At 33.2% G+C, this 18787-nt stretch overlaps 3 protein-coding genes and 1 non-coding gene across 5 annotated transcripts in view; 1 reads left to right on the top strand and 3 right to left on the bottom strand.

The window, feature by feature from the left end:
- The window catches only part of LOC108734192 (diuretic hormone receptor), a 97752-nt gene extending 97307 nt beyond the window's left edge, over positions 1-445 (bottom strand). The window contains exon 1 of the mRNA XM_025978640.1: positions 243-445. The gene's annotated coding sequence lies outside the window, so the exon portion shown is untranslated. The remainder of the gene's footprint in view (positions 1-242) is intronic.
- The window catches only part of LOC108734196 (tenascin-R), a 190977-nt gene that overhangs the window by 546 nt on the left and 171644 nt on the right, over positions 1-18787 (top strand). The window contains exon 1 of one of the 2 annotated variants that reach the window (XM_018465634.1): positions 16854-16936. The exons of the other annotated variant lie outside the window; for it this stretch is intronic. The gene's annotated coding sequence lies outside the window, so the exon portion shown is untranslated. Of the gene's footprint in view, positions 1-16853; positions 16937-18787 lie in introns of those variants that run through there. 2 annotated transcript variants of the gene reach the window in all.
- Trnav-cac lies at positions 12449-12521 on the bottom strand. Its single transcript has one exon. It is a non-coding gene; the product is annotated as a tRNA-Val (tRNA).
- LOC108734198 (CD63 antigen) lies at positions 13133-16825 on the bottom strand. Its single transcript, XM_018465640.2, has 6 exons — positions 16579-16825; positions 15496-15693; positions 14492-14674; positions 13750-13941; positions 13493-13542; positions 13133-13390 (listed from the first exon to the last, which is right to left on the bottom strand). Exons 1-6 carry the CDS (start codon positions 16636-16638, stop codon positions 13378-13380), a joined length of 696 nt encoding a protein of 231 aa, XP_018321142.1. The 5' UTR covers positions 16639-16825; the 3' UTR covers positions 13133-13377.

Genomic DNA, 18787 nt, shown 5'->3' on the forward strand with positions numbered 1-18787 from the left:
GATGAATTGTAAAATAACATTAATTTGCATTATCTACGGAACCCAATGAAATTAAAGAAGACCTTGGTCAACTTCCACTATTACAAAATACATTATTTCTCGATATTTCTTTTGCGGAATTTTAACTGAAACTTATACAATGTATTGCATTAATTAACACTCTACGCTATATTATTAGGTATATAATTTGTTCAGGTAATCGTTCAGCTAGCAACAACGTAAAGAGTAGTAGCACAACTTACCAATTAATCTTCAACGATTGAACTATCTATTATTTCACAAAATTGTTTTATAAGTATATTAACTTAGTCTTCCAAATCAATTTTCTTGAAAAGTTACTTCTGTAATAACAATAACCATGCACAGACTGTTTATTTCATGAGCAATAATTTCGCACTTTGGGTATGTGATAACAACGAAGTTTTAGGAACTTTTTTACTTGATCAAAACCGCGTCGCGTTACGCTGAATGCACGGCGTCGGGACGCTGCCGTCGTCGAGATACAACTGCGCCTACTGCGACTTTGCGTTCTTCGGACGATGCGTTCTGGACTTTTGCAAGCAAGCGCAAAACATGTAACTTTCTGCCTAATTATTCCTTTAAATTTTATTACTCATAAACTTTTAATCTGTATATTGAAAACGCTATAAACATCGTTAAAGACAGGACAACCTTAGGGGTAGATTAACAAGGGCAAAAGGTTAGTGTGTTTAGATTTGTAGATCATATAGCAGCATTATCACATCAGGAGAAGTTAGAGATAAGCTTAGATAAATTGAAAGCGGTGTTGACAAAGTAGTAGGGTTTGAAGATAAATAAAAATACAACAAAAATATTGAAAGAGAAAGTACGGAAAGACAGAATATAAAGGCATCAGGGGAAAAATTAGAAGAAGTGACTGATTTTTGGTATGTAGGAAGTAGTATAATTCAGGATGGAAGGAGTAGATATATATTCAGTAAAACAAAGAATAGCGCAATGTGGAGTCGCCTTCAACAAAAACTAGACGCTTCTAGAAATTCGAAAAAGATAGTTGAAGGTGTATATCTTGAGCACGGCACTGTATGGGTACGAAACGTGAATGGTTGGCGCGGCAGAAAAATATGGTTTTATAGACGATGATAAGGATGCCGTGCATAGAGAAGGTTAGGTTAGGAAATAAGGAAGTGTTAGAAAGAGCGGAGAGCAAAGGGTGTTATGAAAATCAATAAGAAATAGGCAAGATCGAATACCTTCCTAGGCATGAAGGGTTAATTAGAGACATATCAGAAGCAGAAACGTAAGATGTTCTAGTTTTAAGGAAATGCGAAGATTATTATCTTAGCATAAGAAAGAACTGGAGTGCGTGTCCAACAGTCGTAGGACTGACGATTTTATGGTTATGGCGATAACTCATAAACTTAATTACTATTTGCAAACTTCTATTAGAAATATTGGAAAATCATTAGAGCTGTCGTAAGTCATGAATATACCGATCTTTTCTTGTCATGTATTGAAAACTAAAGCAGGATCAAAAATAAGATACAGTATGGTATAAGGGGCAAGATGAACAATCTCAGAAATTTTCTTGTTAAATTCTCATTTTGGAATTAACGCAAAGCAAAAGAAAATGGTCACGATAGCAAAAATATCGTACTGTCGTATCTTGCAGTAGTCCTGGAAATCATATTTTAACAAAAAGACTCCCCCTGGTTAACACAAATCCTGTTCACTGATGCATACATGTGTTTCCCCCACTTTGTTCTGGCATTAGAACAGGGTGAAACATGTGTTGGCAGTGAACAGGTTTTATGGTAACTATAATAAGGTGAGGCTCTTCTTGGATTATTTATTCGTTTATCACACTATCTATTTTATACTTTGAATGTTTATAAAATAAGTGAGTTTAATTCGGAAAGCATGTTTTAGGAGCAGAATTTAATTGAATAATCAATTTAATAAGATTATCTTCGAAAGTTTGTGAAGGGCGTATTTTAAGTTTAAAATAGCAAAAGTAGTGACTGTTGTTGAGACGGAGCTTAAGACTGTATTAGGTAAGTGTTATAACTAAATTCATTTCTGATGTCGACCGTCCAACAACATGGTTCAGTTATTAAAGCAATTAAATCTAGCAAGCCGTGAACTAATTACTTAATACAGATTGAGGCAAGAGAAGCGTTTCGCTAAAATAGGGCTTTTCTACGGTTATATAACAAATTATTTTTGGAACCGCCTCCGTTCACGATAATATCAATTAATGTGGTTTGCTAAAACGGCGTAAAATCCCCTTGATACAGGGTGATATTTAAGTTGTTCATCATCATCAGAAGGTCGTCAGTCCTAAGACTGGTTGGACACGCACCTCCACTCCTTCCTATCCTGAGCTAATCTTGGAATTTCCTTATTTCTTATTGACTTCTATAGAGTCCTCTGTTCTCCTATTCTTTCTAATACCTGTTCATTTCTAACCTTCTCTGTCCACTCGCCTGTAACACCACATTTCGAAAGCTTCTAACATTTTCTTTTCCGCCGCGCTCACTGTCCATGTTTCGCACCCGTACAGCGCCGCGCTCCAAACATACACCTTTAACAACCTTTTTTTGAAATTCTAAATTAACCGTTCGCCAGCATAGAAATGACTTCTTTTTATTGAAGGCGATATGACCCTGCGCCATCCTCTGTTTTATATCCCTACTACTTCTTCCGTTACCTAGTGTAATTTTAACCGAAACATACAACAACTGCGTGGTGGAAAATTTAAAAGAAAAACGACAATAGAGATTGGAAATGTAGATCGCAAAGGGAAGCATTTAAGCAGCCTTCACCTTCAGCAAGATACATAGACATACGATAGATCTCGCGTTGCGTCGACATTCGTTTTTTTTTGGATGGTTTTTTGGATAGGTCACTGTGCATTTTACTTTCAAATTTGTAAGCGAAAATAAATTTAACCCGAACGTTTTCATTGTTAATCGGACCGATCTGGAAAAGAATAAAAAAAATCTTTAAAAGGCCTCTTGAGGTTTCTCTTCTAGAAGGCATCAGTGATTTATTTTATTATTTCATGCAGAACAAAACTAATTTGCTGAACTTGAACTTCGAACTTCAAGACTAATGTTGCCATTGATTTTTCTTGAATAAATACTATTATCAACGTTATTCTCCAATAATGGAACAACTGATTTTGTAGCACAAGGTGATTTTGAGATAGGGCGAAAACGACACAATTAGGGTTGCCACCGGTACTTTATTATAAAGTATTGTACTCTATTTCGACTGTGCGTACGTTATACTTTACAAGACACATAAAGTACGCAAAAATACTTTTATTTAAGGCCTTAAGTAAACATCGTAATTTTGTAAGCGATTATTCGAAATTCAGAGTACTTTTACATCAATAATTTTGCACGGAAAAATAGCAAGCCATATTTACGGAACAACCTGATTTCCCAAATCTGTTCAAACTAGTGTCACTTTGGCTGTCCGTTCCGGCCACTTCAGCATTTACAGAAAGAGTATTCTCTGTTATGAACGCAAAGTGGCGGGACGACAGGAATAAAGCTTCATTGAAACTAATTAAAAATGAACTTTGAGTTTACTTAGATCTCTGTTTGCCATATTTAGAGGCTATTAATGTATTTAAGAGTGACAGAAATTTCTTACTGGCTGCTAGGTGTAACAAAAAATATATTTAAAAACAAAAAATAAAATACTTTATTTTTATGCTGAGTACTTTTTTACTTTGAACCTTTTAGTCGAGAAATACCTTATGCAATGCCTGACCTTCTTAGAACTTATTATTATGAATTTCTAATAAAGTTAAAGTTTAGAGTAAAACCTAGCGCGCCTTATCGTTTTAAAATCACTTAAGGGAAAGTGATATTTCACTAACTTTATACTGTCAAAGAATGTGTCAACAAACATGTGTTACTGTTTTCCATTTTCATAGAACGAAAGATTTTCATTCCAAGCAGATAACACTAATGCTGATTTTATTAAGTTATTCTGGGATTAATCATAATGTGTTTTAGTTTTCTATATTCTGTCACAATTTTTGATTAAGTACAAAACTAATTCGTCGAAGATTAAATTATGTATTAAGCCATGAGGCATGTCCCAAAGGTCTGATTAATAATAAGATCATAAAGGGTTAATTAAATGTTCTCTAATTTTACCCTCATCTTGCCATCTGAACAGGCGATTTGCTGCTTTATTTATTACGTTGGTTAACGGGGGAAGAAAACCACCAATAAGCAAAAGCTTTTCCGAAATGCAGCTGAATGCGTTGGTTGCAACGGCGTTGATGAATGAGATGATAAATTACAAGTTTATCGCAGTGAAGATTATGTTTCCAGGCCATTGCCTGTGCACTGTCAGCCATCTCATCGTCAGTGTACTAAAGTGTCGCACCATTGAAAAACAATTGCAAACGTAATATTTTATGTATATTTGTGTTACGTATAATTTGCAAGTAAGCAATAAATTTTATGCTAAAGTTTCCGTTTCGATACGAAGCTCTCTGGTGTATGAACGAAATAACGATGCGAAAGCAGTTTATTACTATTAAAGCTTTCCATGAAAACCTAAAGACTGTGTAATAATGTTAATCATTATAGTTTAATATCGAAAAGTATAGGACATCAAGGCATTACTTCTGCTTACTTAAAATTAGTATAGAACACCTTTATCTTCTTGGCCGATAAGTCAGCGCTGCGTTTTATTTTTTTTGTTTCTTATTTTCGTTTTATGAAATTTTTAAATTCCTTAAATGTCTAAGTCTATCCTATAAATTCTAACCTTTTGAAAACCTATACAGTAAAAGCTCTTTATTCGCGGGGTATACGTTCCGTAAATATTCCCCGAATACAGAAACTGTGGATGGTAATTAGTATGGAATCATAGGGGATACGTTCCAAGTTTCCAAAATAAAACCAAATATGTATCCAAATAGAATCAATGTTTTGATAAATTTTAAATTAAAATTAATCGTTATAATCAACTTTAGGCAAGAGTTAATTTTGAAATTAGTCCACTAGGTTACATCTTTTATAAAAGTCGCCTCGGCATGAGCCAATAGTACTCAAAAAATGCTGATACATTGAAAAATAACACCGAATCCATTTCTACCCAGTTAAATTTTTTATAGAAGCCGCTTCGACACTTATTAACTGTAGATACTCAAAAAATCAGTAGTACACGCGCCGTAAAATAAAAACATGCTTCTCGGTTCTAGATTTCATGAGTTTAATATTTGGAACAGAGGTTTAGAATATTGTAGTAAGGTAGATAAGGCTTGGTTCTAAAGCATGTCGAAGGGTATTTTTTAATTTTTTAATTTCTATTGAAAATAGGTGTACTACAAGAAGTATCAACTTTAAGCACTTTTAAAAGCTTTTAATGGCCATATTATTGAAAATTAAAAACGTACCGACTTAGTGTGAACCTTTATCTGTTACCATACAAAAAATTAGACATTTATCTCGCAGCGTTAAATTACAACGTTTAGAATAGAAATCCATGTTTTCGGAAAAATTCACACTAGGCTCTAGGGGTCTGTTGCGGTCAATTCCCTTAATAAATGACACCGAATCCTTTTCTGTTTACCGATTGCAACAGCGAATAATGAAATTTTTAACTGCGAATACAGGAACTGGGTTGCAATTTTTTCACCCGCGAATAAGGAAACCGTGAATAAGGAACTTTTACTGTATAAATTTAAATGTATTAAAATTTGTTACTAGGACCGGTGAGCTTTTTAAGCTCTATATAGATGGATGGTTAACAAATACCGACATAATGAAAACAAAATATTTCAAAACTTTGAAATTAATTTTCTGGCAATTTCCAATGAAATTTATTTTCGCAAGGTCGTTCTGTTGATAAGAATGACCTAATCAAAACCACTTCTAAATGTCAGCCCTGTGTTTGTACTTAGTAGTATTCAGCTTTCCGTAACCATTAACTTTGTGAATGAATGTCAAAAGTTTGAATTCGGAATATAATTGAACCCAAAAGATTTCCCTTAATACATATTTATGAAGTGTTCCAAAATTTAATCAAAGAATATTTATAATGAAAACAGTTTTTAGTGTTCCTTAAATTATTAATACTCAGAAAATAATTTAGTTTAACAATATGTTTTACGTATATAGATTATAAATTAGTTTTTAGTTTTTAGTTGGTCATTTCTTCAGTATTAGATATTTGGAAAATTAAAGTGAGTTGTTGAAAAGGATTATCAATCGAATGCTTGTTAATGTTTTTAATTATTTATAAATTTGACCTATGAGCGGCAATGAACTACGAGCATGATTAAAACATGGCAAATGCACTCTGGTTTCAATGAATATTGCAAACGTAGATAGTTATTAATGAAGTACATTGTGAATATTAACAATGATATATTTGTTGAAATAAAAACTAATTTATGAACTTTATAAACATTTGATAAACAGTAGGTACTAATTAACTCATTTGGGAAATTTAAAATTATTTATGCACTGATTTTCAAATACTTTTGTTAATATTACATTTAATATTTCAATAAATTCTCTTATTTTGTATGTTAAAGTTCTGGCAGCGTCTGTACAGGGGTTGAAATGTTTAGTTATTTTATTTTCTTCTTTCTTCAATAATATTCTTGCTTTAAGGTTAAAATTAAGAAAAAATGATTGTTATTGATTTGAAATTCACAGTGGAATTACAGTTGGTACCATGCACACCTTCGTTGGGAGTAGTCTTCTCTTAAATTTGCATTTTTCCATGTCTTACCTTTTCAATATTGTTTTTTTTTTTACCGAAGATGCTTTTACTTCATGCCATTCTTTTTAACAACGTTCGGGATTTTGTGTTGTCGAAATGTGTGTATATGTATATGTATGCAAGCGTTCGCATCACTTTAGTATTTCATTTCGCAAACAACCGTTCGTTTTTCCTGTGGAAAACGTAAATGAGATTATCATTTTCCATCTACATACGATGAAAATGTATTTCCAAACAAGTGTTAGCGTAACTGAATACGTTTAGGGAAAATTTTTCGTTTTTTTTTTTTTTTTCGATTTATAAATTATACCTATGTACATATAAGAAGGCAGGGCGGTATTTCTAAAGCCGGTCATTTATATTACGCACAATCTTTATGATTCTTAGGTATCGTGAAAATTTACTTCAAAACGTAAAAGTAAAGGCAATAAAAAATTAGTTTTCCCAAAATTTCACTTTTCTGTGTCCAATTCCTTGTTTAGGTAAAATTACAGGTACCTTTTAGATTAAGAAGGTGCTTGCTATAAATTAATTTAATTTCATTTTTTTCGTAAGATAATTATCCTGTAATCAGGAAGAGTGCACCTTAATGACTTAGCATTGCACTTACAGAATTAAAACTGTGTAGCATGCATTAGGGAAAGTAGAACAGAAATGTGTTCTTAATAAATAGAAACATTTTTTTTTATTTTCTGATGGCAGGGTCGTAACCAGACTATATAATGTGGACAGGTTATATATATATGTATATCTACATATTTCGGGAAACTTTCGTTAAGTACTGCCCAGTGTTAGTTCTTCGGTTGTTTTGCGAATTAGGTAAATTTAAACTACCTGGAGTCAGTGTATTGAGTTTCTGTATCATCTTGTTTGCAAACGATTGTTTTATTACCGAAAATAGGATATTCATGAAGATACTCAAATAGTTTTAGCAATTACGTAATAAAAAAGTTCATTGAAAATTTTGGTGGATGCGCCGGGGCGATTCAAAACAAACACTACAACTGAGCAATAATTCGCGTTTTATTGGAGTAAATTGATAAATTTTCATCTCCGAATTATATTTTTTCCATGTAGACGCAGTTGGAGATGCTAATTTATGTTTTTATTTTATAATTAAATTACAATTTGTAATGTAATGTATAGACAACCCAACATACCTTAAATATTAAAATTCTTATTAATTAACTACAAAAAGAATTAGAAAACGTTTTTCTCACGCAAAATAATTTTTTTTACATGAAACACAATACTATCTTCGAAGAAACCAGCAAATATTACGTAAAAATAATTATTAATTAGTATCATTTTTATAATAATATGCATCGTTTTTTGATCTTTGAAGAAACACATCGTTCTTTAGTAAAATCGAGGTGTACAAAATTAAAAAACAAGTTACTCAGTTTTCAAATAATAACAGAATTGTCTTGTATCTCACCCTATGTTCGGGCATTACCAATTATTCTGTCTTCTGTCTGATTATCGTAATTCATTACACAAAAGATGATGGTAGTTGGCATGTACCTAACGTTTATTATCGTATCTCGCACTGACTATTGCAGTTGGTATTGTTGAAAGTTCGGACAAGGGCCGAACTGGAACTCTTGTTTTAATAGACGTTTGGATCTTCGTTAGCTCAATTGAGAGACATTATCTGAAGGCATATGTTTTCACAAGGGACTAACATGTCCCATTGAGATTGTTCACTGGCGATGGGAAAGCCATCTTCGCGGACTTTAATAACAATAGTCGCACTTAAATTGAAATCTATTGTATTTCGAGGCAGAAAGTACGTTATTCCAAGGCAGTCTGCACTGGCAGATTCGGGTCGGTAGATGATACATTATATTGTTAGAGAGAAGAAAATCTTACACATAATGTGGAAAGAAAAGAAAATTTTGTTGATATTATCACGCAGATCGAAACCCTTTCCTTTTCACCCTATGAAGAATCTAATACATAAATCAATGTTATGGTTAATTTAACAAGTATACTTCGTTTACTTTCTGTAGCGATGTGACCTTCAGTTTGATCGGCGCAAAGTAGAAAAGAACAGCACTAGGCCAGAAAAGGAAAGAGACAACTCTCTGCCAAACTCTTAACCGGTTAGGAGCGTACAATCCGTACAGTACTGCACGGAAAAATTGACCATTTTATCCGCTACAATTGCATTGCTCAAATGTGCTGTTATTGGTACCATTTACTACTGAAAATATGAACGAGATGTTTATTTATATTTGAAGACATATTAAAGGCTTTAACGCTTGTTTTCGACTCGCACTACTATTCATGATTGATCAAAACTTTTGGCAGGTACTGTATGAAACAGTATGTTTAACGAACAAGAGTCGAGAGTATAATGAGCTTTTTTCTTCCTACTTACGATTTTGCCCGCGCGCATCCAAGACATTGGAAGGCGCACATCGCTACAGAAAGTAAATGAAGTATAACACTGTTATTTGTCAATCTTTACTATTATATTAAAACTTCTTCATATACCACAGATGATCCGTACTTTCAATCATAACTAATGTTATGGCATATCTATCAACAAATTATAAATATAAATGTCTTATTATTTTCAGTTTAGTTCTTTAATAAATAATTGGCCAGTGTTGTTAATAATAGGTCAGAAACAAATAACTTTTTCATGATGATAGAAAGTCCAGAATTAGTAACATTTAGTAATAATGTCAAGCGACAGGTGGTGTACTATATGCTGAAATAATGCAGGGTACTGATGCAAACTTCTATAAGAGGGTCGTCAAAGTGTGATGTTCTATCATTATACATATAGCTTAAAAAGTGTTTTATTCACAGATTCTAAATTGAAATATAAGTGCATTCTGTCTTGTATTATGAGAACTGTGAGAAAAATATTACAGACTAAAGTTCAGATTATTTCTTAAGCTCTCGTATGCCATAATGCTTCGCAATAAATGCTTCCATGATAGGTTTTATTGCTCTCACCGCTTTACAGAAGCAGGGTTCTCTAGGGTGAGTTAAAAAGAAAAAATATTTTCATGGTTCACGGAAAATAGAGATCTGTTTCCTGTAATTGTTTAAGGCTTTATGAAACAGAAAGCTCGTGGAAGCAATAAAAAACATTAGACATATATTTCCATGAAAACTGAAACCGGTGCGGTGAAAAAAACGATACTTATTCCCAGATTAAGAGCAATATTAATCTTAATCGCGACGAGAATGTGTTTTTCACAATTTAAACAAATTTTTTCTCTGTTCAAGAATTTCATAAGCAAAAAAAAAAACGTATATTGGAAATAAAAATAACTTGTTTTTTTTTAAGGGGATTTTGTGATAAAGAAAATAAAATCAATACGCACCTATTAGATATCCAAGAAATCGGAGATAAATCAAAAGATTGAAAGGTTGATTTCGAAACACTGCCGTCTATTTTATTTTTTGTCGACAGTAAGCAGAATAAAAACGAGGGCGATTCGTAACGTTTCTTTATAGTTAGTTAGCCAATGGTGACCAAACAAAGGGTTAATAAATAACAAAAGCAAACAGAAAAATCTAAGATATGATAGGTACGCAGAGAAAACAAAGCCCAATCTTGCCGCTCTACTTGTGCTTCATTTTCCAGGTAAAGTACAGTGAGGTTCGTTAAAAACGTACAACTGCTGCATCATAAGGATATCATATCCTTAAATAATTGATACCGTTTGTCCCTCACAATTTTTAGAGAGTTAGAGTGCCACTAAATATTACGAAGAAGTGTTAAACTTGTTCTATGTTCAAATGACTAGATGTATCTATGTATATAGGTAAAGCAAAAAGTTTAGTGGGCATAGAAATTACACATATCCTTGTCGAAATTTTCCTTTTTTAGAATCGTCATCATAAGGTTATCAGTCATAAGACTCTTATCCTGAGCTAATCCTATATCATTAACTACAAGGGATGTTTCCAAAGTTCTGGGAATTGAGCTATAATTTTTATTTCTTATATTTATCAATTTTCGTCAATATTACAATGTAGTTTTTTAACATAATTTCCATTTAACTGAATACATTCATCCCAATGATAACCTAACGCAAAAACAATCATGAAAGAAGTCATAAACTTGTAGTGTACCTATCCCTAGATGCACAGTACTTTGACGAATAGTCATTCGCCTGTCCTCTTTCACAGTAGGTCTTCTTATTTCTTACATTTTCATCTTCTAGTGATGTTCTGCCGGTTTTAAAACGATCGATCCACAGATGAAAAGTACTTTTGGATTCTGCAGACTCACCAAATATTCCTTGCAGACGCTGAACAATTTCTGGTGTTTTCACACTATCCACAAAAAGAAAATTGTTACTCTTCGATATTTTGCTACTTCTTCAATGGTTACAAAAACTGTGATATGAGAACGCGATCATTTAAATCACACTGAACAATATTGCACTAGACAATTGCATAAACATGTCAAGACTTGTCCGGCACCAGTAACTTTGGAAACACGCCTCGTATTTGTGAACAGTAATTTAATCCAGGTCCACCTCTACTCCTCTTAACTCCTGTTTCTGCATCTAATATGTCTCCAACTAGCCGCTCATGTCTGAGGAGGTGTCCTACCAATCTATGCCGTCTATTTCTTATTCACTTTCATACTGACCACTGTTCTCTTATTCTTACTAGTGCCTACTCATTTCTAACCTCCTCTATCCACGGTATCCTCATCATTCGTCTGTAACACCACACTTCGAATATTTTTAACCATTTTTTAGCAGACTTAGAATATATTTTTTGAATCATATCTTTGAAAAGTATCCTAAAATCCCAGAATAATTTTAATTAAGGCGTAACACCACATCAACACTTTAAATTGCATTTATTGGACCTATATTACTTAAACGAGAAAATGTCTGAAAGTATTTGTATCAGTTTTCGTATCCTGTCGTATTTTCCAAAACAGTATGCCGCTCCTTGATCCCTCGTTCCCTATGTTCGGTTCACAACTCGCCACCAGTGTATATGACAAAATCTACTGGGAATAGGTAGCTGAAAATTATTAAATATGTAGAATTAAATTTCCTCATTGCGGACCAAATAATTTCTGATTTATTTCTTATCTATCGCTTCGAATAATTCATACGTATCTTGGTTTTGATGGTAAACAAAAATCTTATAGCATTTCCGTCTACAAATTTATAAAATACTTCAACGGCCCTATAAAATAGCATGGATACGGTTTTATTGCTGAAACGTAAAACCTTAATAAACCGCGTTAATAACGCAAGTCTTATGGCCATTAAAAAGAATGTAACGCGGGATTAGATTACGATTTGCTCCAAGTCAAACCAAGCACAGACATCCACAGCTGCTTTTACTGCTATTATATTTTTAATAACTTTTAATTAGAAGAAGACGTAGTGGTATAAGAAAAAAATCATTTTTACTTGCTTTCATCCCATACTAAAGCTGCAACCAATGATATAATCAATAGCGATAGGACGTGGTATCATAGCTATATACTAATGCCAAACATAGTGATATTCTATTATATATAATTAATTATCTTTAAAAATGCGATGTGGCATATATGTAGTCGCTTGTTTATATATATAAATAATAATAAATAAAAAGTTCTAAGAGAAAAGAAAGAAAACCAGCAAGGAATTGTGTAATTTCTATGTTATCTGTATACGGGTAAGGCAAAATATTAACCGCATAAATTTTAGAAGTAACAATAAAATAATGTTTCCGCCCGGGATCGAACCGGGGACCTTGTGCGTGTGAAGCACACGTGATGACCACTACACTACGGAAACCTGTGCCTACGTCACTTCAAATTATTGTAGATTTAGAAAAACATAAGCTTTAGTGAAATTATAAATAAACCATTAATTTTTGAATATATGAACAAATGCTAGGTACCGCTTTTGTATAAATGTATCAACTAAAAGGTTTTACAGCAATATGTAGAAATAATACTGTCACATTATTTTGTTGTAAATTAACTGTAAACAGAATAAAAAAATTACTGCCAAATTTTGAAAACCGCACCAAAATCGATACAGGATTGCCTGAGTTACTATTTTTAAAAATTTGGTGGCGCCTGTAGGTCAATGAGCTCGTGCAGAACTGCATTCTTTACATACCAACGCTAAGCGCCAGGAAAAACAGGTGTTCAATTTGACCTAGTTTCTTATTGGTTGTAAAATTGGCGCGTAGCGTAATAACCAATAGGGTGCTTAGCAGCAGGTTTTATCAATTAAACTTCGCTTTCCCGAATCAGTAGCTCTCGGTGCATTGTAGAGTGTACTTCGTTTTTTCCAATTTTATATTAAAATTACGCACTTAAATTATATTTTTATTAGGGTAGATAATTAAAAAAAAATCAAACAATATAAAATTTTATTGAGAAATATAAAAATACATATTAATAATTTCTTCATTTACAGGTATATTTGTGAGTACTGAACTGTATGTTTCTTACAATGCGAAGTTGCCTTCACGTTTATTTTTAATAATTTTGTACCTAATAATGGACACATTAATTGCTAAATGGATTTTAAATACATAAGTCTTTTTAATGAAAATGCAAAGATTCTTCGTGATGTATATGTAAAACGATACCGTTTTTCGTATTTCTACCAATACAACGTTTCGAACATCTAGTAGCGTCTATACGTGGTACCTAAAAAAGGAAACAAACAATTACCCCTTAGGTAGTAGTGTTTCCAAATTTAAAAAAAAAAAATATTTGACATTTTTTCCATCACACCCTGCATATATTTACCTTTTGTTAATCGATCTGATTTGGCAACATGCGACGATTCCACAAATCAACTGAAACAGAAATAATTAAATTTGAGTTTATAAATTAAAAAATTGTTATGTTTATAGTTAAAATGTGTAGGTCTTTGCAGTATTGATTATCAACATTGAGAGAGATGTATGGTTGATGAAACAAAAGAAACCATTAATGTATTATATTAATCCGTAAAGATAATGGTTTTCCTTCCATAAAATCGTGCAAACTGCATCAGTACTTACTTCAAAAACAGCTATTACAATGGCTGCAATTCCAATTCTTCTTCCGTTTTCCCTAAGCCATTCCCATATAGCTTGAGAACATCCCGTACGGTATGCAGTAAAGGTTGTACAGGGTGCACTGTTAGATGCACAACAACTGTTAGGGATTGTACCTGTCCAGAAATTACTGGAATCCACCCCACAACATTTTAACTGTAAAAAATGATAGATATTAATTTTTTATTTATTTTCTTCTTTGTTGAAACATTTCACGTTCGAGAAATTAAAAACTCTTACGTGCAACTTTTCAAACAAACAATATCATTATTATTCTGCTATCAAACATCAAACAACATAAAATGTAGATAACTAGAGTGCTACAATAAAAGTTTCCAGAACAAATAACACGTCATTTAGCATGAAAGATAAAGGGATAGGCAATATTCAAAATCTGAGTTAGATATTACAATATGACTAACAGTAAGAAAAATTTATTGTTAATAATTTGAATATAGTTAAGGGGTGTCTCACAGCAATTTAATCAGTTGATTGAAAAATAGATGTACATACAACTGAAAATACATATTTTCCGACATAGATTCACAAATATATAACAGGAATTTTGAGATATGCATATGATTAATTCTATAGCACATTTGAACAATGACGCCACTATTCAGTAGCCAATTTTAATTCAGTAATATCTTATTTTTCACGGTATTAAAATTTCGCTTTTACGAGAAGTCAAAATTGACTAACTTACCTCACTTTGTACGAAATCAACGGCTTCTCTTGAGGCAGTATTCGTACTGTACCTATTGAACGTTGTGACCAATTGATCGTGAATACGAGTCCTAAGTTCGCCTTGATTATCGCCAAACTGTATAAAGGCATATATCCCAACGCCCACCTGGGCTATCAGTATCACAAATATCAATACTGAGTACTAAAACATAACAGAATAATTTTTATCAATTAGATAATAGTAATTGTATAAAGAGTAATAGGCAGTTATAAAGCTGGCGCTGCAACATAGAGAAGTAAATATTACGAAGGGAGTCAAACAGGGATGCATACTGTCGCTGCTACTTTTTAATCTATACATCGAAGACGCGATCAATATCATTAAGACAGTACAACTGTAGGGATAGATTTACAGGGGCAAAATGTTAGTACCTATTAGATTTGCAAATGATACAGCAGTATTAGCATCTAGCAAGCAGGAGTTAGCTAGATAGCTTTAAATAAAGTGGAAGCGGTATTGACAGAACGGAATTGTATGATAACAAATAAAAGTAAAACAAAATACTGGTATGCAAGGAAAGAAAAAGTAGATAAAGAGCGAATATAAAGATAGGAGACGAAAGATTAGAAAAAGTGGCTGATATTAGGTATCCAGGAAGTCAGATAAGTCAGGTAGTGTCATAGGCGAATGATGAGCATACCGTGGATACAGAAGGCTATAAATGAAGAGGTATTAGAACGAATAGGATAATAGACGACTCTATGGAAGTCAATAAGAAACAGGCGAGATATATTGGTAGAACATCTTCTCAGGCATGAAGGTCTAGTCACAGATATATTAGAGGGAGAAACAGGAGTTAGGAGGAGTAGAGGTAGACCTGGATTAAATTACAAATAGTTAAAGATGTTGGATGCTGTAGTTTTAGGGAAATGAGTGTCCAACCAGTCTTAGGACTGACGACCTTATGATGAATGGTATTTATAATTATTTTATGTCTACAATTTTAAGCAGAAAATACTAACCGTTGAAAGCATGCACTTTCCTTCGTTGACAGCCCCACAACAACCCAAAAAGGCTATAAAGAAAACAATGCATCCTACAATTATAGCCAAAGTTGGTACCAGACTCAATACAGTTGCTTCGTCAGGAAGAGCTTCTAGGACATTGTCAAATTGATATTTGTAAACTGCGCCTACAACTACAATGGCAATTCCTACGAGCTATAAAAATATAAATATAATGTATTAAAGAGACGTATTAAAATACATTTTTGTTAAAAAATTCATGTTATGTAATCTACACTAATTTGCCGGCGGTATGAGCTTTTATGTACCTAAAAAAATAATTATAAGTATTCTTTTATCTTAAGTTGTTTGTCAAACAACAAGCTATCTGGTATTTTTTATTATTCTGTGTATCATGACAATTGAACAAAATGCTCTGGAAAATTCTACTCTAAGTACATTTTTCTTAACAATGTACCAATTCAGATACGGTTTAGAATTTCATTAAATCCAACAAATTCAATCAATTATAAAAACTTAATTATTTAACCATGAAGATGACGTTCGCAGACTAATTATTATTCCACGTTTTTTCTGTAGCACAATATAGCATTTATATTTATACGTGATTCAGATACGTTATTGTTATTATGTGTCAAGGTTTTTCCATAAAATTCAAACCAGTAGAACGTTCTTGGTAACTTGAGTCACGCGTTCAGTGTGGCAATCTTTCGTAAATGATTCAGTCCACAATATACCTACACTAATGCTATATTTAGATTTAAACACTTTTTGGTAAATGTCCTAGTCTAGATACCATCAGATATAATCAAAATTATAAATTTATTAATCAATTAAGTTTTATTTTGATCATTACATGTGCAAATGTTAATTATTGCGTTACTATTCCATACAATCCCATATAAAAAATAAATGCCTTGACTCATTTTTGTGAAACGCAAAAACCTAAATTGTTTTCTATGCATGTACGTACAATAGAAATAAGTTGATGATAGAACATTGATTATAAATATAATATTGTGATCAATATCAAGTTGTCGATGAAAATGAAAACTTCATGAAAACTTCATAAAAACTTACTGCGAATGCCAAGTTGACCAAGAAAAGCAGGTATTTTCCTATAAACGCACAACAACCCATTTTTGATATTTTATTATTCAATGGTAGCACCTAAAACACTTTTAAAAAAAATTCACACTTTTTCACGTGTCGCAACGCTTCGAATTTCGACTTTGTTTTGCGGCTGAACTCGTTCGCGTTTAGTTATAACGCTGTTGATAACGCTGGCTTACTCCACGAACAGATAACAGGAAGTCTGACACAAACATACACGAAGCATGACGCGTTCTCGTTTTAGTATTATTGTTATTGACGGTATGACTAATCTGTTCTCAAGTACAGGCAAAAATCAAAGTGGGACCGACGCTGTCATTTAAACGTATGTAAATGTTGAATAGAAAACGCTATTAAATTAAAGTTATATAATATTTACCATAATCGCGATTTTTGCTCGCTGTTTCACAGATTTAATGATTATTCGTTTTGTAGGAGAAATTTATTGTGATCATGTTTTATTATTTTAATTTACCCATCACTAATTATAATTCCCTTACGTAATGGGTCCATAAAGCGTGGTCTAACACCCCCCCCCCGTCATTCCGTTAACTAACGCTTACATTGTAAAAGCCTTAGGTAAAAGGTCTTTTAGTTTCTAATTTCTAGTAATAATTCGGTTCTAAATAAGTTCTACAAATAGGCTCCGAGTAGTGTTGCCCAAATTCAGTCTTGGTCTTGTTCTTGCGTTTTTGCAAGACCAAGACCAAGAACAAGACCGCGTATTTTTAGCAAGACCAAGACCAAGACTGACCGTGCAAGACTTGAGCAAGAACAAGACATAGCCTGCAAGACTCTTGCGTCTTGCAGCTAGGACTTAGCGCTATTTCACTGAGTAGTTAGGTGTAACAGTTCGGTGTATAGGTAGGTACGCTTAGGAATTCTATGAGACGCAAAAAACTGTATCAAAGAATATGAAAAACTGGACCTATGCGCATTACGACTAATACCATAAACATAGCGAATAAAAAAATTATTAAAATCAAACTGAGTGCATGCATAGTTATGTTTTAACCATCGGCACTTTGATAATGCGGCATCAAAGGTTTTGTACTTACTTCTCAAAGAAATTTGCCGCTTTTCGGAAGTACATGGTTATGATACACGCGCCGGCGGCTTCTTTTGAAATCTAAAACAATCGTTGCCGCCACGCCGAAATCATAACATTTGACACTATTTGATTGCCGCCATAGGGTGTAGGTATACTCATGCAAAATAATTTCGAATTTTTTTACACGCTTTATATTATTGTTTGATTTGCGGCGGCATCCTTATCATAGAGCCGGCACGTGGCGAGGCGGCGCGGTAGAAAGCAAGGATCATAAATGTTTATTAAGAAACAGTTACTTCCATGGAAAACGACATATAGGTCAGTTGATTTTTCGAATTTCTTATCAAATCTTCAGTTATTTATTAATCTGCTTGATCTTTACTATGGCTATATTCATTCAAGCTCACAATGTTCCAATTCTAATACGTTTTTCTAGGATTTAAAGTAAACTTTAATAAATAGTAATAGACTAATAGGTAATTGCAAGACTTGCAAGACTCTTGCTGCAAGACCAAGACCAAGACCAAGACTGGGAGCGCAAGACCAAGACCAAGACCAGGTGTATTGGCGCAAGACCAAGACCAAGACTGGCTAAGTCTCGTCTTGTTCTTGCGTTTGGGCAACACTAGCTCCGAGTCCTCCCTTGCGATGTTCCAATGTAAGAAAAGCCCTGTGATATAAATGTATTCAGTGAAACACCTCTGTCGATCATGGAATACCTGAAACTACAGGTGTTTGCAACATCTAGACCCTAATTATGTAAGCATAGATCGGTCCCACTTTTCATGAAAAAATGTGTAGAATTGTCTCCTGAACTTAACGTCCATGCGCCGCAGTTTTATCGGCACTTTTTTTAGGTCACTGCTGTAGAAGTTAAGGGGTGAACTTTCCTCATAACTCCCATTTAAGCAGTTCACCCTTTAACAGAGTATCAACTGGCCACTTTATTATTACTCTTTCTTATAGACTTCCACTTCACCACTGTCATATTTCTAAAAGCTCTCATTCAAAAGCTCTCTTTCGATTCCATACTACGTATGTAGTTATATTAGTCATTGACATTTGCTCAGACCAAACAATAATTATAAATAATATTAAATAAATAACTGCTACTTTTTTACTGTT

The sequence above is a fragment of the Agrilus planipennis genome, unplaced genomic scaffold (assembly GCF_000699045.2).
Source record: "Agrilus planipennis isolate EAB-ADULT unplaced genomic scaffold, Apla_2.0 scaffold7, whole genome shotgun sequence".
Taxonomy (NCBI): Eukaryota; Metazoa; Arthropoda; class Insecta; order Coleoptera; family Buprestidae; genus Agrilus; species Agrilus planipennis.

Excerpts from the sequence above, each read along its gene's own strand:
- LOC108734198 (XM_018465640.2), bottom strand. The coding sequence starts at position 16,638 with ATGGGTTGTTGTGCGTTTATAGGAAAATACCTGCTTTTCTTGGTCAAC. Across the intron at positions 13,942-14,491 it reads TTGATTTCGTACAAAGTGAG|TTAAAATGTTGTGGGGTGGA; the intron begins GTAAGTTAGTCA and ends CATTTTTTACAG. Across the intron at positions 13,543-13,749 it reads TTGTAATAGCTGTTTTTGAA|TTGATTTGTGGAATCGTCGC; the intron begins GTAAGTACTGAT and ends TTTCTGTTTCAG.